Consider the following 25,365-nt stretch of genomic DNA (forward strand, 5'->3'; position numbering starts at 1 on the left):
AGACTAATGGGATTTATTGTTTTCAGAAAATGTAAAACCTCATATTGTTTTTCAAACCAGAAATGCCTCTTCCTTACTGAGAAAAGAGAGAGAAAAAAAAGATTTCCAAAGGGTTACGGCAGATTACCTAAACTCGTAAAACAGTTATTTGCCTAGGAAGGAGATATGCTTAGATTGATCTAAGAAAAAATTTAATTTAGTTTTTTTTTTTTTAATGATTAGAAAAAATTACATTCTTCTGTTCAGATGGTAATACATTGTTGAGCTGCTTTTGTCTGCTGCTCTTACAAATAGCTTAAGCCGCAGGAGAATTGATGGCGAGAGTCTCTAGAGCTTCGTTTTACTGGACCTTGGATCATTTTAACCCATTCTTATGCTTTACCTCTGGAGGTATATTATATTTCATTGAGCATGCATTCCAGAAAGCTTAATTTTGGTCAGACTGGACGGAAGCACCGTCTTTCGGATATTGGCTTTGTTAACAACATAATTTGTGGGAATATTTTATGTTCTTTTGAAAATGGCTTTTCTTATTCCAAAAAGGTCGGTTTTGTGGTGTGCTTAACTGATATTTTTTCAATCAAATCACAATATCTTGTTAGCTCTCTTCATTTTAGGTGGAATGTGTTGATTAGTTTCCAGTGAGATCCCTGACTGGTCTGAAATGCTAACAGGCCTCTGAGGTTGTTACAGACCATCTGTACGTTTACATACTTTGCTTGGATCTTTCATATGAAATCTGTCATAAAGTTGGTGGTTATGATCAAACTAAATGAAAAACGTTCGTTTTTGCTCTTAGCAACTCAACAAAGTCAAGGTCAGTAGCTACAAAAATCAGCACAGAATCTAAAAGTTGACAGCATTAGGTCATACAAGAAGAAAAATGTTCCACTGAAAATGTTTCCCCCCCCATCTATGCCATCTGTAGACCAGTTTTCAACAAGAGTAATGTTATCCTCTTGTTGAAAAGTAACCATTCCCTGTAAAATAATCAAATGAAAAAAATCTATAATTTATGAATTTATGGTGTTTATGACGCCACTGGGTTTGCCTGAAGATGAAGTATTTGCATGGTGAAGTGAACTTACGCAGACACCGGGTAGGAAGTGTAAATGCAAACAAGCATTTATGAGGAAACAACCAACACAAATAACCCATTGAAAAATCCGATGTTACATGTTTTCCAGTAATTATACATGTTCAATCTCTCTTTTTTGAGTGTCCTGATATCTACTAACCCAACTTTATGAAAGTAGCAGGTGAATCCTGCATATTTTTAAAAATGTGGTGTAAAGTGTTTGCAAATAGGGTCTCTAAGCAATGTAGAGGAGATTATCATTCTGTCAAGTCTGTATATCAAGGCCTGCTGCAGCCCATCACACCAACTGGAGATGAGCAGTCATAATGATTTTAGTGACGTTAGACGTCACTCAAGGTTCAAGAGTTTTCCCAGGTTGGCATTTCTGGTCTGTTGCTCCTGTTGTTTCTGTTTCTTCAGCAGACGATAGGCCTCCACTGCTCGCTGCCTCTCCTCCTCCATCATCCTCTGTCTAGCCATGGAGGGCTTCGCTGTGGAAGCCATTCTGTGGCCGAGCAGAGAGTTGAGGAGCAACTCCTTTGATGCCTGTTTTTTTTTTAATAGGGGTAGAAAAAGAATTAGTTAACTAATTTACAAGCACTGAAAGTGGTAGGACATAAGGTGTTAAACGCAAAGTATGAATACCTGAGTTTTTATTGGGGCTTTCTTTGGTTTGGTGCTCAGACACGGTGGAGCCAGGGAAACTTCACCAAATGGAACATTATCTACAAAATGAAACAAATTATTAGAGCTTCACAGAGTTCAAACATATAAAATCTATTTTACAGATGTAAATCTGATGCAAAACTATAACCGGTTTCTGTAAAATTTCTTCAGATGTTTGTCTGATGTTTGAGCTTTATTATCTGTATTTGGCCCACTAAGGACATTTTTCTTACCCATCAACAATTAGTTGATTAATCTAAAAAGTATTCTCAAGAAAAATAAAGTTTTTTTTATTTTTAGAAATCAATTTTTGTACTTTACATACCACAATTGTAATGTACATCTAGAATTGCATTATAAAAGCAGAACTCTGAGGGTCATAAGTAGAACATCCTGGCAGCACAAAGTGAATTTTACATGTAAAGAGAAAATCAAACATCATCAATTAACTCATAATTGAATCTAAGTCTTCTGAAATGTAATGAAATCAATTTCCCAAAATATATTAAAAAAATACAAATTACCGAAAGCAAAATTTACTAATCAACCTCTACCAACTTCAGGGCAGCTTAATAATGCAGCATTAAAGCTAGTAATATAACACAATATGAAGTTATTTAGGTTATCATATTGTGAATAGATGCCTTCTTCATTCACGAGTATGGTCAGCCTTGATTGACTTTTACTTCTGTTTGTATCACTCTTACTTTTGTCATTTTGTAAATTATTAAAAGTCTAATTGGTAAATAATTTCTTTGACTTTCAACTACTGACATAAAACAGCATAAAAGCAGATATGGCAGATAATTTAACAGCAGCGTAATGGGGAACTGCAGGTCTTACCTACAAACAACTCTTTCTCTAGTTTGTCCTCCTGTTTATCCAACTTCTTCTGCTGCAGTTTGCTCAGTCTCATTTTCGCATACCTACAGCAGCACACAGTAGAACACAGTTAAGACACACTAATAATGCATGAATTAATGTGATTTAATTTTAGAACAAAATGTGTGAAGCAGGAGGACTCAGGAGAAAAACACAATGCCTCTGCAATCCGGTCCTATACATAAAAATATAAGATGTCTTAAGTCATCCAATGATCATTGTTAGTCTGCTGTTGGACCTGCTGTTGATTAGTGTTGGACCTGGTTTGGGAAGTAACCCAAATAAAGCTAAAAGTAACCCAAACCAGATTGGTTACTAGAAAGTCTTATTTACCAGCTGTTTTACTTAGTAGATGTGACAAGAACAAGGGTTTATAAAGGCAGTGCAACATATTACAAATCTCCTTGATATGGCATGTTTACTCACTCCTTCTTCTTTTCTGACTTGCCCGTGCCTGCAGCCTTGTCCTGTTTGTCTGAATCAAGCTCAGGTTTTCTCTCAACTTGGTTATTTGTGAGGAATAGCACATGCTGTGTCTCATTTTCCATGCGCCTAACATAGGCACCGACACTTTCTGTCTTCCCCTTCCTGAATCGAGGAACAGGTATGTCTCCATCCAGGGCATCGTTTGGTTTAGACTGCAACGAGAGGGCTAAAAAGACCCAAATGCAAATTATTTATAACATTTAAAAAGCTAAGTGCATTATTATAGGCATACCGACTTTAACTGCTCACCCTTTTTTAGCTTTTTGCTCCCCAAAGATTCGTTTTTCATTTTATCCTTGCTTTTCATTATCTCTCGGAGCCTGAAGGGAATGTGTTGGAGGTGGTCTTCCTGTGCGGTTTTCTTAGGTTTGCCATCTCCTTTAATTTTCTTTTTGCTGAAATATTACAGCATATTTTAGTTATTAAAAAAACACAGTGCACTGTGATCGATAATGTCCACTGATTTAACATCTTAGTTACAGGCTACATACTAGACTGAGGGAGCTAAAAACAATTAGCTTCGTTTGTTAGCTAGCTTGCACATTATTGTTTCAAACGTTAACTTTCTGGGGTTACCTCGGATTGTGTGCGGTTTTGTCAGCTTGTCTTGCTGACTCCTTGGTTTTACTTGTTTTATTCTTCCCCATGATAATATTATAAATCACTTAGTATCATTATCACACGTGGAACAGCATGCTTCTGCCAGGAAGCCCTCGACGAAACCCTCCTGATACAAAGAAAAAAAAAGTTAGGAGATCTTCCTCTGATAATTTGTTTCAGTTAGTTAATGTCTAAAAATACCATTGCCTATTTTGTAGACTTAAAAATGTTGAAAAATACTCTCATATATTTTACTTTTATGTGGTGGGAAATGATAAATAACTAAATCAAGCATAAAAGAAAACAAATCTTGAAGGTCCGTCTAACTTCCGAAGTGATATATTACAACAACAGACGAGCTTTGATTAAAGTGCACCCTCATTGGCTGAAGAGGTTGTTATGAATTTATCCCACCGCTAGAGGTCAACAAAACAAAAATATTCTGGACACTACACTGGAGGAGAAATGAAACTTCCTCAAGTCTCATTGAGAATAAAGATGAAGGGAAGTTATTAGTTATTTTTCAACACAGTATATGTGCATGGGTTTGACTCCAGATTAAGAAGCTGCAGCCAATCACATGAATGAACCAGGTATGTGTTTATTTAGGTGGGAGGGAGGATGGAATGGATTATTATGTATAATGCAAAACAATGCTGATGAGAGTGAAATGTCCAGAGATCACACTCGCGTGTTCTTGACGTTGGGTGTTATGCAATGCTTGAAGAGGAGTGGGAAGATGGTGAGCATCATAGCACATTTCACATATCCATAAGTAATAATAACTGGTCTTTACAGGGCACACTTCTGGTAGGCTGTGGAAATATTCAAATTATTTCCATTGTTCCTGATACGACTTGCATGTGTCTTTGCTGTTAAGTGTCTCTCTTGGGCAGAAAATGTATCCTTAAATGCCCCCTCCCCCATGTTCTGTACCCATATGGAATACAAATGACGTGTGTACAGTTTATTGGCTTGTCGCATGTTAATCTCATCAAAATCTTAATAAAAGGACAGAGTGATGCGCGAGAGTTATTTGACATAAAGAGAGATCTCTCGGATTACCAGGGAAGATACACAAGAAGTGGTAAGTATAAGAATTAACAATATTGCTTGTTTTTTGTGGGCTATTTTGGCACATGTCTAAATAGTTAATGTTGTCCTATCTAAGCAATTTTAGCATGCTGGAATTTCAAATAAAATCTTGGAAGCTTGTCGGTTATTTATTTATTTATTTGGATGTTCTTCCATTTAATTTGAATTCAGTTAATTACATTCAGTCATTTTTCTCTACAGTCTGTAAACTCTCCATTTGCTCTATTAATATGCAACAGAATTTGTCCTTAACTAGAAAGCAAAACAAATTAAATTATTTGATTTATTTATGATACTCAAGATACCTATTTAAAGATGTTTCTTTTGTAGAGGCCATACAGAAGAAACAATACATATCTATATTTTTCAAACATTAGCAATGATGTTATGGTTACAGATGTGATAATCATCTAATAATCAGAATAATATAGATGTGCTGAGTATTCTACAATCAGACATCTTTATTATACCCTTTAGTCGTGCACTTAAACAAATGCAATCGGCAGTCTATAACAACAAAAAATTATTTAAGTCTTCATGTAAACAATTTTGAAACAGCTATTTGTGGAATAATTCAGCTGTAATAAAAATAGTGCAATTTTATTTCTTCTCACAACAGAAGGTTTCAACTAGGAAACAAATCTTGGTGCTTTTTATGATACGTTGGGTTTAGCAGTAAATTCAGCATGTCCTCAGAGTAATCTGATTATGAGGGAGCTTTATAGATTAGAGTCATCATGTAGTGTTGATTAAAAACGTGACCATCAGATTACAGGAGCCTCTGCAACCTGTGGTTAAGCACATTGTCTTTCTTTGTTTTGATGTGGTAAGCAGAAAATAATACGGATGATTCTAACTTTTCACAAACTTAAAAAGAGGACTATTTACTTGTCTCTGTCTTCAGTTTTTACCTCCATTGTTATTTCCTTTTTGTAACATTGCAGTTGTCACTAAACAGAGGCATGAATATGGACATAGCCAAACCTGAAGCAAAGACTGGTGGCAAAGCCCCTCTGAGAGCAACGGCTCCTGGTTCGCCACGAAAGGGCCCACCCAAGTTCAAGCAGAGAAACACTCGTCAATTCAAGAGCAAGCCCCCAAAGAGGGGAGTGATTGGGTAAGACCCCTCAAATATATTCATGGTTGTTAATAAAGTGTATTTGGAACCAAATAAAAGTAATTAAAGATAAAAGTTTATGTTTAACTCTAGCTTTGGAGAGGAGATTCCAGGAATGGAGGGACTTGGCACTGGTGAGGACAATTACAATATTCAAGTCATCTTTAATAACTACTAATTTTGTAGTGTTTTTATTACTAAATACTATTTCCCTTTCAGATATCACAGTGATCTGCCCCTGGGAAGCGTACAGCCATTTAGAGCTACATGAACTCGCTCAGTATGGCATCATTTGAGTCTCTTCACTGTTAAGCAGCTTTTTTTTTTTTAAAAAAAGAGGATTTAATTCAAAATGATATCCAGAGATTATTTTAAGCATTCATGAATATGGATCACTTCTGTATGGCAAACATAAAGCTAGAAATATGTTAGCATTTTATGTAATACCCGCCTGCATATTGTGTATGCTGTTTTTTGTATGATAAATGTGTTTCCTGAGACTCTCAAGCTGCCATTTTCCCGCTCTAAAACACCGTTGCTGTTCTTGTGTCATTGCCTGTGGCTGCAGATGGAGATGCAGCTGATAGTTTAGTTACTGGCCAGCAGGAGATTCTGTCAGCACTGTGTTTTTATACTCAAAATAAAGCTTTGACTTTTTAACATGAGTTTGCTTTGTTATCACTAAAAAAACAGAAGGATTTATCATTAAACAATCATTTTAATTCAAAACATAAAGTCCAATAATTACCATTTAATTATCAGTTTATAATTTAATAATTTAGTATTTCAGGATTTATTTAAACAACTTATGGCATTAGGCATAGCTTTACAACTCTAATAGTTAACATAAAGCCCAGATCCCACCACCACAGACCTCTGTATAAGTTTTGGCTGTAAAATACCTTTCAGATGCCTCCTGACAGAGTGTAGATTTTGTGAAACAATAAATACATGAAAAAAAAAATAATTAAAAGTGATCAACCTTCATCACCAAAAGTAGATGAAGGTTAATGACTTTGTAGTATGGATGCAGACTCAGGAGAAAAAAAAGTGAGCACCAAATCTTTCCATAAGAAATAATCACTCATGTTTAATGACTTCTCTCGATGACTCACCATCCTCTTTTGTAGGATGAGGAAAATATTTACAGTACATTAGATGTGTTTCTATTTAGTTTCCAACGTATAAACCCTGTTTATGCAATCTGAATATAAAATGTGTCTAACTATGGAGCCCAGAACTGAAAAAGAAGAAAACATCAAGAAACAGCCAGGACTCTGATGACTTCATGCCATATTTACATCATGCATGAGCTTTATGCCTGTGAATGTTTTCCAACAGTCTTGTTGTGATGAACACAGCAAGAATCTGAACCCCAACAACAACAACTCCGACTGTCCCGATCAGGCCCTCATGCTGCTTGATCCATCGAGAGATTCCACCCAGACAACCCCCAAGAAAGATCACGCTCTGAGCGGTAAACTCGTCCATGAGCTGTGCTCCCACGCCACACTGTGAGTTCCACACCGTCCCGTTCTCCAAAGGGTCCACGCAGCACGTTGCAGGGACTCCACACGCCAAAACGCCCGGAGCTGAGCAGTTGTAATATCTAAAAAAAAAAAGAAGAGTTTTAAAACTGATGGTCAACTGAGAATTTACAGAAATAACAAATAAACAGAGGTCATACTCCACTCACAGGTTCACCTCCCAGTCCCGGTAGGTGTCGGCCCCGCAGCACTGCAGACCCAATTGGATCTCATCTGTGATGAACCTCAGGTCCAGATCATCTTGATAGCCCACCATGGCAGCTAGCATCCCTGACCGCAGATATCCTTCAATCTGATCCTGCACAGTGTAGGCCACGATTGCAAACAGCACCTGGATTGTGATGAGCACCAGCACTATAACAGAGAACATCTTCAGCAAGCAGCAGTTCTCTCTTAAAGCACCAACACACCCTGTCAGACAGAGCAGAGTGAGCAGAAAGCCCAACGTCAAAAGTATCAGCATCGGATCTGTGCCGATAGTTCCAATCTTCTCCTGGGCAAACGATTCTTTGCTGGAGAGACCCCAGATCCCCAAACCAAGAACCACCAGACCCAAAACTGTGAAGACCAGGTTGCACAGGAACAGGAAGTATTTTAGAAAATAATCCATCAAAGAATAACTGTAATGAGGTTGGATTCTTGTAGGACTGTTGTGATCCTGATTGCTGGGCGTCCCTGTTTGATATTCATTGTCAACATGGCCAAGCTCCTCATCCTCCACTTTTGCAGCACCTGACTTCAGACATAGAAATAAAGTTTTTAATGATGGCTAATGCTAATTGTAGAACAGCACAACATTCTTAAAAATATAAATTATTGAAAGGCATACCTTTGGAATAAGTGGGCTGAACTCATTCTGCCCATTGTCTCTCCTAGACCAAGGCCACTCAAACTTCTTTACGGGTAAATATTGTCGCATATTGTCATCTGAGACAACCGACCCTGTGCTTTTAGCTCCTCCGAGTAGTTCAAGTTGGAATGAAACATGAGAATATTTGCTGCAGCAGAAAAACCAGAGCGCTGATACTGAGAGACCCTGCTGTGTTCAGCCTCAAAGTGCTGTGAGGCCTGAAATTGTTTTCATCATGTGAGAGTCACAATGAGGGGATTAGTGAGATATCAGACCCCAAAAACAAGGAGCTTTTCATATCAGGCTATTTCTAAAAAAAACTGACTCAAACTGAAAAAGAGAAAGGTCAGAGACAGTAAGTAGTTAGTCTCTCCAAGAACACAAGATATCAGGAATCAAATGTAACCTTAAAAAAACAAGTTTTAGTCATGTTTTTATGTTATGTATAACAAACAGTATCATGCATATTTGAATATATGTCACTTACAACCACCCCTGAATATTGCTTACCGCCTCACTGACTCTAAGAATCATTGTCTCAATGTTGACTTTATTACAAGACTTTGTAACCTTCATGTCAAAACATAGTCATTTTTTTATAATTCAAGAAAAAATGAATTTTATAAACACTAATAATTCTGAAGTTATTTCCTCAAACTTATTTTTGCAGAATATCTAATTGTAGATATTCAATAACTTATTTTATTAATATATTTCTCTTAATTTACTCAACCACCTCAGCTGTTAGAATACTCAGCTATTTTTCTTTGTTGGGGATGAAAAACAACATGGGCAAAAATTGTTTTATTCATCCAAGTGAAATAGAAATAATGTTACAACTTTAAAATTGTTTTAAAGTATAATCTTTTGGAGTAGTTCTTGGTTTGGAACAAATTTAAGTTATGAATCTCAGCTTGTTTATCAGATTTGGTTATTTTGCATCATGAAAAAATTAATTTGAAACAATGTCTTAATGCAACAATTTCAATGAGCTTTCTCAGAAATAGTAGAATTTGAAAATATTTTTCTGTAGAACATACAGGATTTGAGTTAGCAGTTTATGTCAAAGGTCAAGACGAATGTTCTTTTACCCAAGTGTCAGAGAAAGGCATCCAAATTGACCAAAGTCTACAAAACTCAGAAAAAAACAGAAAGCTACATAAATAATAATTCCTTTCACTTTGTTACAGACAGATAAAATATTAATGTTTATGTCTATTGAAACTGTGGTTTAGTGGAAAAAACTACAATGGCAGCATTTTCACAAAACATAATTTTTTTTTTGTTTTGCATCCTATTTTTATATCTGCTTTGTTATTTCTGATTTTGTATACTTTCATTAATGTATGAAAGGAACCATTAACCATCATTAAAATGATTCTATCTCAATAAAACTCCATACTAGACACACTTTTGCAGTACCTCACTGTAACCACTGGATGTCATCAAAGAGTATTAGCACACCAAAGTAACCTAGTCAACGATTAAAACTGCCTTAAACAAAGTTTTAAACGAGATTGTTTTATTGCTTAAGTTTTATGGTCATTATAAACAATAAACTTTGAATGCGACAATCATGTTGTCGCATTAAACAGCATGATTGTGACTGTTTTTCAGAGCAGTGCTTGACAGAAAAAAATAATAATCACAATTTATCAATAAAGGTAAAAGAATAAATACAACAGAAATTATTTTTCAAGTAGGATAAATTATTTACAGTGACTTCCCAGTCACGTCAGATTGTTTTATTAGACAAATGAGAGTAAAGAAAAAGGCAATAAAAACATAAAGATAATAGTAAAATAAAGTATATAAAGATATTAGACTGACAAACTGCCTCAGGATTTCCCTCCTCAGCTCTGAGGGAAAACATTCATGTATAGTATATACTATTGTATGTATATACTATTTTATATAAAAAAAAATACACTTATCAAATGTACATTTGTGTGGGAGCAGACCCCCCCCCCAAAAAAAAAAATAAATAAAAAAAAAATAAAACAACAACATTATTTTTAATTATTGCTATAATCAACATTTAGCCTTTCTCTGAATTTGGTAGCTGATAAATTTCAGCTGCAACTATCCTCCACAAGTCCTCATATAAAGTTTCTTGCAGTCATGTGCTTCCAAGAGACAAAAAGAAGTAGCATCTGATAAAACTGATGTGACTGAACTGAAAAACAGAAAGAATGAGGCCTGAATATTTTCCTCTGTGTATCTGTAACTCCACTGGAGTCATTCTTTCCTCTGGCTACTGGACTGAGCTGTAAGGAGCTGGAAGCAAATGAGTGTGTTACTTCAGGCAGACAGCTGGCTGGCTCTTAGTTCCTCAGTACATCTGGAAACATATTTCTATGCAATAGTAAAATCTATATTTTATATTTAATATTTTGGAGAGTAACTATATTGGAATATTTACAACTTCAGAGTTACATTTTCAGTAGTATATTTTCAGTAATATGTGTCGAATGAAATATATTTCAATCATGTAGTAAGTTAAGAATCAAGACAAATAAGAAAACATGAGATATAACTACTTGAATTATATAAGATGAGTGATTCAAATTGCTGCTAAATATTTAACTTTATCAAATGGTCTTGTATCTGATCGTTCGTCTTTTTTTTCACACTGCATTGGGATTTTCTATATACTTATCTTAACCTCAGGGAAAGTTTGTAAAGCAAATTGGACAAATAAACTCTTAGTGAGCCAGCTGTGGTGCAATCGCTGCAAGGATGGGATTTGTGTGTTCTGGGATCAGACTGCAATGTAGCTGTTCAACTGGTACGTTGCAGTTGAATGTACCCTGATCCTGGCTGGAGGTCTCTGGCCTCCAAATGTCTCAGTAGTCCCCTTACTCTGACCTCTGAACTAAACTGTAAAAAAAACAATACAGTTCAGTTTAGTTGATCTTGTCCCAATGTTTTTATTCTGTGGATTGTCTGGTCAGTCTATCATGGAGTTTCTTTCCATTCTCTTCTCTCTCTACGCTCTTTGCATGCGTAAGTTGGAGTAGTGTGTTTCACAAATTGTTGATTTGAGTTTTTCTGTGTGTTTATTTTTGGGTTTCTGTGTCTTGAGTCTCCGTGTTGTCCTGTCTACCCTTTGATTGTTCCCAGGTGTGTCTCGTTCTGTGATTACCATTTTGTGTATTTAATACCACCTGTGTCTTTGTCGTACCAGTCTGTCAGTTCTGTCGTGTTGCATTTGATTTTTCCAATCGCCACCAGTTTTGAACTGTAGCTTTCTGCTGCCTCGACTTTTGGATTATTTTGTGCCTTTTTCACCATTAAACCTTTAGTTCATCATTCTAACCTGGGTCCTCCCTGTTTTCTTCACCACCCTACAAGTGCACATCATGACACAAATCTCTCCATATAGTTTTCAAACAGTCTCAAGAGCAGAGTGTGTGATTTAAAGGGTTATCATCACAAGTCTCGGTCAAGTAAATTCACAATGTGACTTAGATAAAACATCAACATTGGATTGTGACAGACTAACAATGTCTTTATTGAAATCCTAAGACCTAAAAGTACATAAAATATAGAAGAGTTTGGAAAATTTTAAATTGAAACTTATAAAACTGTAGAAATGAGAGCATAAGGGTGAACAAAAAAAAAAAACTGCAGTGAGTTCCTCCTTTATAGATGAATAGATCTGGTCTGCACTAATAGATGCTAAAGGTCTTTTTAAGGATATTTGAACAAAAGTGTAAACTTTTGCTAAATTCAGCCATGAACAGTTATAAAGTCTCCAGGTCATGATGCCTTATATCTTAAATTCTCCTCACACTAAGCTGCAACAAATGTAATGTCTGAGTTTAAAGACGGTCCAGATGTTTGGGACTAATACCCAGTTAGCAGAAATTGTCTCATCCAATTGGCTGCAGATATCAGCAGAATCTCCCAAATGTACTAAAGAACAATCATTTCTGGACAAGAACAAACAAAAGATTTATATTTTATATTTGCAGTGATTTATATCTTCTTGTCTCTGAAAAAGCCATCCTACTTCACCAACCCAGATGTTGGAATGCCTTGGAGCAGTTGGACTAGAGAACAAGTTGCCTCATCCTCCATCAGAAGTTAGATTATCACCACATAAATAACCTTTAATTCTAAAGGATGGATAAATGTCAAACTGAGCGAATTGCCGGAATAAATCATTCAGCAGCTCATTTCAATAAGGGGTGGAAGCAGTTAACGGATGAGAGAGTTTCTCTGAAGTGGTGTGTTTTTGTCTTTAATTCTAACTTACAGATGAATAGAAACTTAAAACCGACCATTTGATGGAATCAATTTTAAGTTTTCATTCACTTCATTCTAGTGAGTGCTCTTGAGTCAGCAGGTTTCTATCATCCGTGGCAGCTACAAAGCCTGATGCTGACTGTGCCTGTCAGCCCAGATGGTTAACAGATTGTATTACAGTAGGCAGTAAGAATGTTATTTTGGAGCCATAATGCTCCATCTAACACCTCCTCCGGATCAGAGCCCACAGGGAGCGCTGCTGCAGGCTGATAAGGGGGAAAAAAGTCACGAGATTTCAACAAAAAATATTTAGAAAATAATTATGTGTAGGTCAGTTAGCAATGTAAAAGACTCACAGAATTCAAGAACTTGTGAAGATTCTAGAGTAGAAGGGATTTCTTTGTTTTTCACTTGGTGCATATGAATCCAGCCCTGTGAACACATGCTAAAATATCAGATTCTGTCACCACCCTTCATCACTGACGTCGGGACGAGCAGGTGGAGGAAAAGCTCAGAGAGGTTGGAGAGGCAGTTAGAAGAGAGTTTGTTCTTTATCTGTGTGATTCCTGAAGGATTTTTCTAGGAACATTAGGAGCTGCCTCACCCAAAGGTAAACCACAAAAGATACATGTCATTTTCATCTACTGTAAAGCTAATCAAAATTGAAATATATGACAAATTAACACTTATATCTACATCTGTAATAATGAAGTTAGTGTTTTTTTTTAAATGTTTAAATTTTAGAAGTTTATATAGAAAATTGTAAAAACGTTTTTTTTTAAGTTTAACTTTATATTTCTGTCTTTAAGTTAAAACCATGCAGTTGAAGGTTCTGGTTCTGTTCTGCATGCTGTCAACATCTGCAACTCAGAAACGGAAACATAAAACCTCCCCTTGGGATCCAAAAGGCAAGGAATAACCTCTTGTTCTTGTAAACAATTACTAAATCCATTGGGTCAAACTCTCTTACACATATTTCTGTGTAGAGCAGAACACACCAGCAGACAGACTTGCTCCAACCTGACTCAAGTACTGGACAACTGGAAATTTGCTATAATAACCCAAGTGAAAGAGCTGCTGATCCATGACCATGCCTCTGTTCTCCCTGAATACACCAGGTGAGTTGCACTGAACCAAGGCAACAGGAACAAGCACTAACAGATAAAGTTTGAACTCCGAGTCATCCATTAAAACATTCGACAAACTGCTGATCCTCTTGCAACATTAGAATATTATGCAACATGTTTCTGCTTTTTAAATGATGTCAATGCAGGGAGTGCGCCAAATGGAAAAGAGTGAAATGTTTCAGCAACGTGGTCTGCTAAATCTAGTGGCTCTGAAACTCTCCAAGTCATTCCTCCAGAGACAGGGCTTATGATACAACACAGTAAACAGCTATTTGTTATCGCCAAGTACTTGTTGTAGATCAACTTTGATCTACATCTAGTAGTTGTGCCACTTTTTATTTTTTAAAAGAGACTTTTGTTCTTGTTATTCCAAGTTTAATTGGCAATTGTGTGGCTGTTTCTGCTCAACAGTAAGTTATGACTAACACACTGTTGACGTTTTGTCTTGGCTGTGTTCTTCTCATTTCCTGATAGTGTTTAATGTGTAGTAAAGCCAACAGTCTTGGGCAGCATACTAAAACGGTGAGATCATTTTAATTAATTCATGTCTCCATGTGCCTAGGATCCAGCCTCTCTCCGAGGCTCTGGGAGACCTCTACCAGCAGTTTAACTCGCTAAAAGACGAGCTGGGGAAGCTCACCTCAAAGTTTGATGGAGTGGAGGCTTTTGTGGATGATATTAAAGAAGGTAGATTCACCGTACCTCATTGGTCAGTGTCCAGGATTCCTCCCAGCTTTGGTCTGAGGTCTCCACTTGGAGCGCAGCGGAGAGCTCTAGACAGGAGGCTCATCAATCAGCCAACACTGCTCAGAGCAAGGAGGAGAGGCACTCAGAGACAGTAACATTGTTGATTGCTAACTACTGTCCTATGTTAACAATAACTATTGTTCTACACTTTTGGAGTGCTGGATGTAATGGGAAAGGGCATTCAAATCAAATTACCCAGAATATGAACCACGTCATGCAGTGATGGTTGTTCCACTTTTCTTGGTCATATTCTGCCACAAGGTGGCATCATCCACCTGGTTGTTCATTATTCAACTGGTTTGTGTGCCTGCTCATTACTGAAATATGACTATAAAGAGGATGTTTCTTGTACATAATATAATCAATAATCAGAAACCTTTATAACGTACTTTAGACAAATGGAGTTTGCTTTAGATGTAGGATTTAAAAATACCCATTCTTAATAAGGAGACAAAGTGAAACTATGTGTCAGCACAAGTTGATATACTAGTAACAGCTAGTAGTGAAACAATATAACTGCAATCTTTGATAGAACTCTTTTACACACATGAATTACCTTAATCGGACTATCCTGCTATCCTTTGTTATCTTCAAATTTTCAGCTGTTAATCAGATGTCTTATCTGTAATAACATTTTTTCTGAGTATTAATAGAGTATTTTTGATTCTGATTCTCAGCATGTGTGGTAGAAACACTGCTAAAAGAAACCTAAAATGACATTTATCTGTTCAGGGCTACAACCTTGTAACATGACTTATAAGACTGTCCCATAACGCATGATTATTCTATACTCAGTATTTATCACTGTCATTGGTTTGCACTTTATGTTTCTGCTCAAATAATTATTAAAAACATTCAACAGCATATGGTGTGGTGATTAGCAGTGTTAACAAGTAAAAACCTGGCTGAGCATGTGTGGTATGAATACACATGCCGAACAAGACACGGGCTGTTCTTTGTGTTGTTTGGCTGGACTCCTGTCCAGAGTTATGGATGGACTGATGATTTGTGCAGACTGTGACTACTAGAATACATCCCAACCTTGTTTTAATGGTCACTTTGGGAGGGATCAGAAACAATTTCCCCCTCCAAAACAAGAGATGACAAGTTTTACAAGACTGAGAAAACAAGCTTCTCTTACTTTCTGAAAACAAAGGTGAACATGCCTTTATCTATCTTACAGTTGCTACATTTTTATAATCAAACAAAAAAGATAATATTGTGATTTAGAACATCTTCCTTTTTTTAATTACAAGTAACCAAGTACATACAAATACTCTAAAAAAGCACTACTAAAAAAGTCAAATAGGTTGGACGCATAGCTTTTCCCCATAAAAGAGACTCATTTCGAGGAGCTAAATTATGAGCTATGTGTTTAGTGCAATGATAAAGGATTATGTCTTCATTTCTATCAATTACAGAGAGAAATACAATTTATTTTGCTAATTCTAATATTAAAAATACACACTGATATACTGGGATTAGATGTAAATTTGTTAAACAAGAAGAATTAAAACCTCAGTGTATCAGGGATTGTTCCCTCTGAAACTGGATTTCATTATTTTTAAATATGATACCAAAAAAGCATAGCAGGCCTGCAGGTGTATCCTGTAAAAGAAGAGACAACGAGAAGAGAAGTGATGCTTCATTGGCTGTAAAAAAAAATGCTCAGTTTCGCTTGTTCATCTTTATCAGACATTATGACTTACTCAGAATGTATCTTTTATGTCTTTAGGGCCACAGTTTGTTTAGGAAGAACTTCCTATTTGAAACTTTGCAGTGCGTATATGTTTTTACCAGTTGTGTAAAATAATAAACTGTGAAAACATTAAAGGTAAAGAAATAAATCTGATGTATGAATTTTTCTATTAGCTTCTCCTCCACAAAGCTTCACAAATATCCCATTGTAAGCAAAATATTTTACTTTGGCACAACTACACTCAATTACAAATAATGAAACACACATGAACACTGATTTCCAATGTAACAGTGATTTATTAATGAAAATGAAAGCCAAGCGAACAATAGTTGTCAAACAAAAACTAAATAGAGAAGCAAACAGAAACAAAGCAGATTATAAATGATGATTAAGATCTTCTGCTATTCTTCAGCAGGACATTCTGACTTGTTGATGGTTTTCTCTGCAGTCTGAGAACCCAAAGACACTTTACAGACATAAACCTTGTTCCCGTTCCAGTCTGATGTCTGGATGGACAGAGAACTGCTGATGTGGAAAGTCTGGTCTGGTTTCTGAACAGCAGTGCTGGTAGAGATCCCACTGCTTACTGGACTCCCATCAACCAACCAGTTCACATCAGCAAAAGGTCCAGACTGAGTGGACAGACAGAGCAGAGTGGCTTTGCTGGACTGGAGCTCAGCCTTGGATGGAGGGAAAACGGTCAGGACAGGAGGAGGGAGAGTGGAGCCTGGAAGGAAATGAAGATAAATAAATAAATAAATACACAATTAAGTCAAAGACAAACATTATTTGGTTAAAACGTGGATGATATTATTGAAAAGAACAAATTTTGGCTATAGTGAGAGCTATGAAATGGTATTTTATTTGAGAACAAATGAAAATATTGAAGCAGATGGAAAACTAAGTAATTCATCACAGGGTCTTTGAGATGGATTCATCAGATTTGTTTGAACGGAAAGATCTGATAATGATATAACTTAATTTAGCATCAAACCAATAATACAAAAGAACATAAACAAGAGCAAGACACAAAATATGAAAATCTGCATTATTTATGAAAGACTGGGGATATGTTTATTCTAGAAAAAAATAATCAGAATTTAATAATTATTTTTATGATGATTATTAGTTTGTGGATTATATTTGCATGCAGCTTTGTTTTTCTATGGATTTTTTTTTATTTAGAAAGTATTAAAAAAAGTAAATATTTACATAAAATGTAACTTAATATAGCCAATATTTTACTGCCATTTATTTACAGGAGAGATCAAATAAAACATGGAATTCACTGCAAACAAAGAAAAACCTAGGAGAAGACTACATGTGAATTAATGGTCAGTTTTACAGTAACTACATTTGCAATAAGAGTCTCAATGAGGAGCACAACTGTCTTATAAAACTGACAAATTTGGATTTGGAAAATTTACTTTGGAAAGCAGATTTTACATGGCTATAAGTGACAATCCTTTTCATAATCTACATGAAAATACTTTTTTGTAAAAAGAAACAAACAAACAAAAAAAACAAGAACTTAAAAAAAATTGGGGAAAATGTAAAAGTACAAAAAAGGTCTCACTTCAAAGTATTTAAAACAAATCCTTACCTGTGACAATCAGCTTGGTTCCCGGTCCGAATACCACAGTGATTCAGTTTGTATACATCGTCGTACAAAAACCTCCTCATTGTTTCTGATGACGGAGTGGAAGTGAAACATCCTGCTGTGAGCAACTTTCACTGAAAACATCTCAGTCTCTTCATCATTCTGCTTTTATTAGAAAACACTAACTCACATTGGTCTCTGTGGACATGTTTAAACAGTGGAAGTATGGTTTATAGTAACAAATGTGTGTTGTGAACTGTTTAATGTTCAGATATTTGATCAGTTTGGGTGTTTGGGTTTTTGTCACACTGTGAATCATTGTGATACAGCTTCAGCTGCAGAGTCATCAAATGTCTGACAGAAATACAGAGCAGAGTCTCCTGCTTCTGTCTGCTTAATAATGAACTGATAATCAATGTTTGATGATGATTTAGCGTTGAATCGGTCTGAAGAGAATCCTGTTTCAAAGTCAAGTGAACTGTCACTGTGATGAAAACGGAGAACATACTGAGGAACTCCACTGGGAACTTGTTTGTACCATCTGACATAATTTCCATCATATCTCTGAATGTTGCAGTTTAGAACAACTTGTTGTCCTGCTGAGACTGTGACAACAGGATCCTGGGTCAATGTTATCGCTGCATCAACACCTGACAACACATGGAGAAAAACAGTTGAATCAAAAGGTTTGAATGTATCATCTGAAATAGTCTGAGAAGAATCTCACATGTTAGAGCAATGATGAGACTGCAGACGATCCCCAGCATGTTGTCAGATTGTGATGTAAATCTTATTTTCTGTGTAGCTGAAAGGTGAGCAGGTTGGACTGAAAGGAGGAGAGAAACAGAGGCTTATAAAGACCCTGAGGATAAGAGAAGAGGAGGAGGAGATTCATGAATCAAATATTTAGACTTATTGTATATCCTGAAAATCCCATTTGTTTTCTGAACAGCTTGTTTAGTTATTTAAAGAGTGTATTTTATTAGTGTTTACTGGTAAACTGATTTGAATTGATAATTGAATATGAATTATTGTTTGTCATTGTTCTGGCCCTTTACTAGTCAAGTTATTTTTCTACCTTCAAATGGAAACTGAACAGAAGTGAAATAAACTGATGGTGAACTGCTGGTACCTTTTTCTTTTCTTTTTTCTCCCCAATTCCCTTTTGACTTTTTTCCAGATTGTACTGGGAGGACATAACTGGACCCTCAAAAATGCAGAGGACCACAAGAAACGTTGAACACAAATGAAACCACTAAGAACTCTGACATGAAGTGTTGAGCAGACTTTTCAAACTTACATCTGGAAGTCCACATAAAATTCCATGAACATGTATTATTTTATATATATCATAAAGAAACTAAACTGCTTAAAGCAAATTTGACCTAAAAAGATTTGCAGCAGCAAAATTGTAATACATTTTCTTCATGTCACCTTACTATCTGGTATGACTGGTTATTTATGTTTTATATTTAAAAGGCAACCATTAAACAAGGGAGTTCACAATTTTAACAAATATATAATAAAGACAGAAACTGTTAAAATATGGATTGGATGACTTTATTATTCTTCACTCCAGCAGTTCACCATTTGTCAAAAAGCAGAAGTGTTTGTGTTGAGGTTTTTGTCATGGTATAAATCACTGTGTACATGCTCATTCACAGAGTTATCCCATGTATTGCAGTAATAAACTGCAGAGTCTTGCTCTTCTACATTGTTGATGATTAAACGATAATCTGTTGTGGACTGATGAGTTGATGTGAACCTTGGAGATGAAAACCCAGAACCATAGCGTGGTGCACTATCGCTACGATAGAAATACAGCACCCACTGAGGAGCTCCACCTGGAATCTGTTTGTACCAACGAGCAGCACTGTTACTAACGCTCCCCAGGTTACAGTCCATGGTGGCTGTCTCTCCTTTCCTCACTGTCAGAACTGGAGGTTTCTGTGTCACAACCGTCACACCGCTCACACCTGCAAACAACAAGATGACATGAAGTTAAGAGAAACCCAAAGATTGATTAATCCAGCATTAAGTCCAATCAGCAGTAAGTCATCCTCCTTACATGTTAGAGCAATGAAGAGAGTGAAGAATATCCCCAGCATGGTCTCAGTGTGTGATTCAAAGATGTAAAATGATCTTTCTGCTGACAGATGAGTTTAGTGGATGAGGAGAGGAGATGTTGGAGGAAACATTTAATACATGAGTGAAAATAAGAGGGACTAGCAGGAGGAGGAGCATTACTTTTGCATGTAGTGATCTTGACTTATTGTATAACTCTAAAGATAAATAGTTTATTGTTAGAACTTAACTACTTAAACTATTAAACTAGTCTTTGGTCAAAAAGAAAAATTCATGAGTTAGATTTTATCATTTATTTAAAAAAATATTGTTTTCTGGTTGTGTGAGCTTTAGATATACTTGTACAGTGAATACACACCACTTGTGTCCATCATTAGAACTTAAATTAAGGTCAACTTTGTTGTTCAAGGATTGTATAAGACACCTCAATAAAGATTATTGAGGTGTTGTTTTAATTTATTAAAAAATGTTACTTGTTAGCAAATTCAATATTTTTTATTTTACTGTATTCTTGATTTCCAGAGCACCATGTCTATAGAGGATGTCCCAGCCAGGTAGAGGGTGAGCAGTCCAACACACATGAAGACCTGCTGCCATTTAATTCTCAGTCCAGTTCTGCATCATCAGTCTGTTTTGGTAAAAATCCAACCAGAACAAACTTCTATGGTAAGAACTACAGATCTGATTTCCATTTTTTAAGGTTACTGTATGGGGGTCTATTTGGCTCAGGGTTTAAATAAGGTGAGGCGAAAACCTGACATCTGAAATAAAAAGTAAAGGAGACCAACAGTTTAACATATTTTATCTTTATGAACTAAATTTGTTATGACTCGGATTTCTGAAACAAGAGTTCAAAATGAAGTGACTGGATTATGTTCATATGAGGACTGTTATAATGTGGGTTTGTACAGTTTCTGCCTCCTTTCTTCAAAAAGCAGAATGTTTATGTTGAGATTTTTGTCATAGTGATATGTACTCACTGGCAGAGCTGTCCCATGTGTTACAGTAATAAACTGCAGACTCTCCTTCAACATTGCTAATTCTAAAACAATAATTTGAGTTTAACACACAATTAACTGTGAATTTGGGGGAAGAGAAACCAGAACCAAACTTTGGAGAGCTCCAGTCCTTTTACAAATTTAGAACAAAGTGAGGAATTCCTCCTGGGATCTGTTTGTAGAAACGTGGTCGATCAGCAGCTGAGTTACAGTCCATGGTGGCTGTCTCTCCTTTCCTCACTGTAGCTTCTATCAACAACATCGCATGGCAAAAATTTAAAGTTGTTTCGCAATTTGTTTGTCTTGTTTACTGTTTTTTCTTTTATAGTGTTTAGATGTTTTCAATAATCTCCACTTCTACATTGCTTTTTAATAAACACTTTCATATGAAGTTCAAATACTCTACCTGTTCTTCTTCTTTGCTTTACAGATCTAAGACGAGAAGTTTCTCCACTCCCAAAATTCGCTTGTTTTTTCATGTGCTTATAATAATAACAGTTTATTACAATACTTCCATAATAATTCTGTTTAAAACTAATAACTAATAATATGAGCAATTCATATATGAGAATATGTAGAATTCATTAATCCTATCCCTTTCTAAGTTATTTCTAATTTTGTTTGTGAACTGATGATATTTCCTTATGTAATTTTCCTAACATCAGATAAATTATTGAACCTGGCAGAAAAGTGAGGATGAAATCCACTTTCATCTGAATATAAATATTCTACTTTTAGTCATTTCTGTGTATTTTAGATTTTAACATGGCAAAAAAAAAATGCATGTCAAACACATACATAAACACAATGGTTGATCTCTAATTTTGGATAGGACATTTGAACTGGACTCAATGATACAAAGTTGCAAAGTTCCATACTGTCACAGTAAGAGATATATTTTCATACTGAAACATTTAAGTATGACCTGTACATACCTAAAGCTCCTCCTCCCTCCTGTCAGTGTGATATTAAATGCCTCCTCCAGCACCTCCTCTTCATCTTCTAAACTCTCATCTGTCGGCAGTAAAGTCACTTTACAACTCCAACATTAATCTCAGCTCACACTGACATCATGCTGGTGACCCTCTGCACTCTTATCACTGCTCTAACATGTAAGACGAGATCTCATGATGGAATCATCAGACATTATCCATATTTTAACTGTCATTTCATTGTTTCCAGGTGTGAGTGGTGTGACGGTGGTGACACAGACGCCTCCTGTTGTGACAGTGAGGAAAGGAGAAACGGCCACCATGGACTGTAACCTGGGGAGTGTTACTAACAGCGGTGCCCGATGGTACAGACAGATCCCAGGAGAAGTTCCTCTATATATGCTCAGGTTTTATCATGGCATGAGTGCACCAGAATATGACACTGGATTTCCTTCTACAAGACACACATCCACTCATCAGTCAACATCAGATTACCGTTTGCATATCAGCAGTGTGGAGGAAGGAGATTCTGCAGTTTATTACTGTAGCACATGGGATAACTCTGCTAAAGAGTGGGTATCACAGTGATTCACAGTGTGACAAAAACCTCCTCAATAACACTTCTGCTTTTTCTCTCCCTAATACAAAAACCAAGTGGAGCCTCCAGCAATAACTTCATCCAACACACAGCGTATATATTTTTTCAGCATTTAAACTCTTTAAAGTGTTTTTTATTAATAAATAAAACCAGCAAGTATTACATTATGTCTACAAAATTATTTACTTAATCTTACTTAAACAGTATAATAACAAATGTCTTTTATATGTCACAAGTAAAAAAAAAATAGATATTGCACAAATCTTAAGCTCACATTAAAACTGTCTAACTCTAAATATTAACCAATAAAATAAACAGAAAATATGTTAAAGGTCAAGAAAAAAACAGTCTAAAATATGTTTTATGAAGATTTTATCAAAATTCCTTAATGATAATTTAATATCTGGAGCAGAGATTATGTTATCATTGAGTTACGTGTTGAACGTTCAAAATACCGTTGAAACTTAAGTTCTTAATTTACATGAAAGTTTAATTATGGAGATGATGTCTGCAGCTGCATCCTGTGAGAACAGAGAATGAGGTGTAGATAGGTGATGCTTCATTGACAGGAGAGGAAAATTCAGTTTCTTCTTTTCTTTAAAGTATTTTACACCACTAAATATTCTCCTCTGTTTTTAGTTCAAATTTAATGCTCAATCTTACTCTGTTACAAAAACGTTTTAGATTACAATGAGTTAAATTGTGTTTTTTGTTTCTTCAAATCATGAAATTAAAAAGAAATATTTCATTTATGATTGAGTTAGTTGTGTTTAGCTTCTATCAACAACATCGCATGGCAAAAATGTAAAGCTGTTTCGCAATTTCTTTGCCTTGTTTACGTTTTTTCTTGTATAGTGTTTAGATGTTTTCAATAACCTCCACTTCTACATTGCTTTTTAATAAACACTTTCATATGAAGTTCAAATACTCTGCCTGATCTTCTCCTTTTCTTTACAGATCTAAGACGAGAAGTTTCTCCACTCCTAAAATTTGCTTGTTTTGTCATGTGCTTATAATAATAACTGTTTATTACAATACTTCCATGATAATTCTGTGTTTCAAACTGTTCATAACATTACAAAACTTAAAATGAGAATATTTATGAATCATTATTAAAAAAAATGTCACATTTATATGAATGACACCAGATTACTTTTTCTAGAGATTAATTCTTAGCAATTGGGAAAACACATTTCATGTAATGGCCTTTGATAATAAACACAGTATTAATAAGTTGAATTTGTTTATTTTTTGAATATGGTTTTTATTACTTTTGGTGATGTAAAATCTCAAAACCCAGTGTTGATATTATTAAAACTGTTTCTATTTAATTCAAGATGTTGGTTTGAATCACTTCAATTCTCATTGACAGATGTGTCCTCAGTTTTTCATTAGTAAATCTCTTTCTTCTTCCATACTTCAGATAATCAAACAATAATCTGGTGACCGATACTGGATGTGTGTTCTTGAGATGGGAGTCATATTTGGGTAAAACACATGTAGGGACTTTCCTAGGCTCTGTCTGTACAAACTAGGGTAATTTGTGTTAACATTATTGTAAATAAATTGTAATATCTGATAATTTTATTCATTTGTAGAAAAAATATTTTAGTGCAGATACTGACAAATAATGATGTGCTGACTGAAACTCTTGCTGGTGGCTACATTGTCTGTCCATGCATCTCAGTGAGAGCAAAAGCAGAAGTGTTATTGAGGAGGTTTTTGTCACACTGTGAATCACTGTGATACCCACTCTTTAGCAGAGTCATCCCATGTGCTACAGTAATAAACTGCAGAATCTCCTTCCTCCACACTGCTGATATGCAAACGGTAATCTGATGTTGACTGATGAGTTGCCGTGTGTCTTGAAGAGGGGAACCCAGTGTCATATTTGGGTTTACTCCAGCCATGATAAAACCTGAGCATATATAGAGGAACTTCTCCTGGGATCTGTCTGTACCATTGGGCATTAAAGTTAGTAACACTCCCCAGGTTACAGTCCATGGTGGCCGTTTCTCCTTTCCTCACTGTTACAACAGGAGGCGTCTGTGTCACCACAGTTGCTCCTCTCACACCTGGAAATAACAAGATGACATGAAGTCAACAGTAACACACAGTCTGATGAATGAACTCCAGTCTGCAGTAAGTTACCTTTCATACATGTTAGAACAGTGATAAGAGTGCAGAGGGTCCCCAGCATGTTGTCAGTGTGTGCTGAGAATGACCTTAGACCTTAGAAAGTGACCTTTCTGCTGATAGACGAGTTCAGAAGATGAGGAGAGGAGATGCTGAAGGAGGCATTTAATACAACACTGATACTTAGAGGAAGAGACAGGAGGAGGAGCTTTAGACTTTTGTGGTTTTGATGACTTCCAGGACTCTAATATGTTAAAAAAATGAATTTTCTTCTTGGAAACAACTGACATCATTTATGCTATTAACAGATGAATTCTTGTCTTAACTCCAAAGTTTTATAATGATGATTTTGATGACATTTGAGAAAATATCTTTCTTGCTTCTTTAGAGTTGTATGTTTTTATCATGTAAATTGCATAGCCTATTGCTGAAATGTGCTATACAAATAATCTTACCTTTCTTTAACAGAAAGATAAAGACAAATTGAAATCTTTCTCAATATGAAAGTGTTAGTAAGAAAGTAGTTGTGGTTTTTAACCATTTAATTTGCTTTCATTTTAAATTTTATCATTCATAGCAAACAGAATCAAAAACATCCATCAACTTTTCCTCAAACAGACTCAGGTACCCATTTATAAACATACTTAAGTACAAGTCACCTATTTACTGTTCATGTTACTACAAATAACTAAAATAAATGTAAGCTAATAAGATCACAACCAAATGTAACATTTAAGACATTGCATGTCTTTTATTAATAGTTAATGGTCATGATACCTATAATTCAAATTTACAATGATTTAAAGATTCATTTTCTACAAAAGTTCTATGAGTTTTATGTCAGTAAAAAGTGATGTTTATTTTTTTAATA

At 35.7% G+C, this 25,365-nt stretch overlaps 5 protein-coding genes and 1 gene segment (V, D, J or C); 3 read left to right on the forward strand and 3 right to left on the reverse strand.

The window, feature by feature from the left end:
• Positions 1 to 1,100: 1,100 nt before the first annotated feature.
• Positions 1,101 to 3,861, reverse strand: ccdc137 (coiled-coil domain containing 137). The gene is made up of 6 exons (XM_044100150.1): positions 3,689 to 3,861; positions 3,362 to 3,507; positions 3,053 to 3,278; positions 2,588 to 2,670; positions 1,724 to 1,803; positions 1,101 to 1,624 (listed from the first exon to the last, which is right to left on the reverse strand). The coding sequence occupies exons 1-6, from the start codon at positions 3,757 to 3,759 to the stop codon at positions 1,427 to 1,429; spliced, it is 804 nt and encodes a 267-aa protein (XP_043956085.1). The 5' UTR covers positions 3,760 to 3,861; the 3' UTR covers positions 1,101 to 1,426.
• Positions 3,862 to 3,984: 123 nt separating this feature from the next.
• On the forward strand, positions 3,985 to 6,580 carry LOC122821867 (retinal cone rhodopsin-sensitive cGMP 3',5'-cyclic phosphodiesterase subunit gamma-like). 2 transcript variants are annotated; one of them, XM_044100151.1, is made up of 4 exons: positions 3,985 to 4,799; positions 5,752 to 5,924; positions 6,018 to 6,058; positions 6,144 to 6,580. In XM_044100151.1, the coding sequence occupies exons 2-4, from the start codon at positions 5,770 to 5,772 to the stop codon at positions 6,218 to 6,220; spliced, it is 273 nt and encodes a 90-aa protein (XP_043956086.1). In that variant the 5' UTR covers positions 3,985 to 4,799; positions 5,752 to 5,769; the 3' UTR covers positions 6,221 to 6,580. The 2 variants fall into 2 exon arrangements, with proteins under 2 accessions (XP_043956086.1, XP_043956087.1); XM_044100152.1 differs by having other exon boundaries at positions 5,766 to 5,924.
• Positions 6,581 to 6,978: 398 nt separating this feature from the next.
• On the reverse strand, positions 6,979 to 8,390 carry LOC122821809 (tetraspanin-10). Its single transcript, XM_044100029.1, has 3 exons — positions 8,301 to 8,390; positions 7,621 to 8,207; positions 6,979 to 7,533 (listed from the first exon to the last, which is right to left on the reverse strand). The coding sequence occupies exons 1-3, from the start codon at positions 8,388 to 8,390 to the stop codon at positions 7,227 to 7,229; spliced, it is 984 nt and encodes a 327-aa protein (XP_043955964.1). The 3' UTR covers positions 6,979 to 7,226.
• Positions 8,391 to 12,827: 4,437 nt separating this feature from the next.
• On the forward strand, positions 12,828 to 15,310 carry si:dkey-282h22.5 (uncharacterized protein LOC107988040 homolog). Its single transcript, XM_044100394.1, has 4 exons — positions 12,828 to 13,182; positions 13,382 to 13,480; positions 13,564 to 13,690; positions 14,262 to 15,310. Exons 2-4 carry the CDS (start codon positions 13,390 to 13,392, stop codon positions 14,539 to 14,541), a joined length of 498 nt encoding a protein of 165 aa, XP_043956329.1. The 5' UTR covers positions 12,828 to 13,182; positions 13,382 to 13,389; the 3' UTR covers positions 14,542 to 15,310.
• A 1,125-nt stretch (positions 15,311 to 16,435) lies between these two features.
• On the reverse strand, positions 16,436 to 19,895 carry LOC122821878 (immunoglobulin lambda-1 light chain-like). Of its 2 annotated transcripts, none has more exons than XM_044100173.1 (4): positions 19,814 to 19,895; positions 19,396 to 19,721; positions 17,749 to 17,782; positions 16,436 to 16,872 (listed from the first exon to the last, which is right to left on the reverse strand). In XM_044100173.1, exons 1-4 carry the CDS (start codon positions 19,851 to 19,853, stop codon positions 16,547 to 16,549), a joined length of 726 nt encoding a protein of 241 aa, XP_043956108.1. In that variant the 5' UTR covers positions 19,854 to 19,895; the 3' UTR covers positions 16,436 to 16,546. The 2 variants fall into 2 exon arrangements, with proteins under 2 accessions (XP_043956108.1, XP_043956107.1); XM_044100172.1 differs by lacking the exons at positions 19,396 to 19,721; positions 19,814 to 19,895 and adding exons at positions 18,073 to 18,395; positions 18,473 to 18,551.
• A 1,967-nt stretch (positions 19,896 to 21,862) lies between these two features.
• LOC122821987 lies at positions 21,863 to 22,348 on the forward strand. The segment is given in 2 exon segments: positions 21,863 to 21,940; positions 22,011 to 22,348. Coding segments are annotated over 2 exon segments (378 nt in total).
• The last annotated feature ends 3,017 nt before the right edge of the window (positions 22,349 to 25,365 follow it).

The sequence above is a fragment of the Gambusia affinis genome, linkage group LG19, assembly GCF_019740435.1.
Source record: "Gambusia affinis linkage group LG19, SWU_Gaff_1.0, whole genome shotgun sequence".
NCBI lineage: Eukaryota > Metazoa > Chordata > Actinopteri > Cyprinodontiformes > Poeciliidae > Gambusia > Gambusia affinis.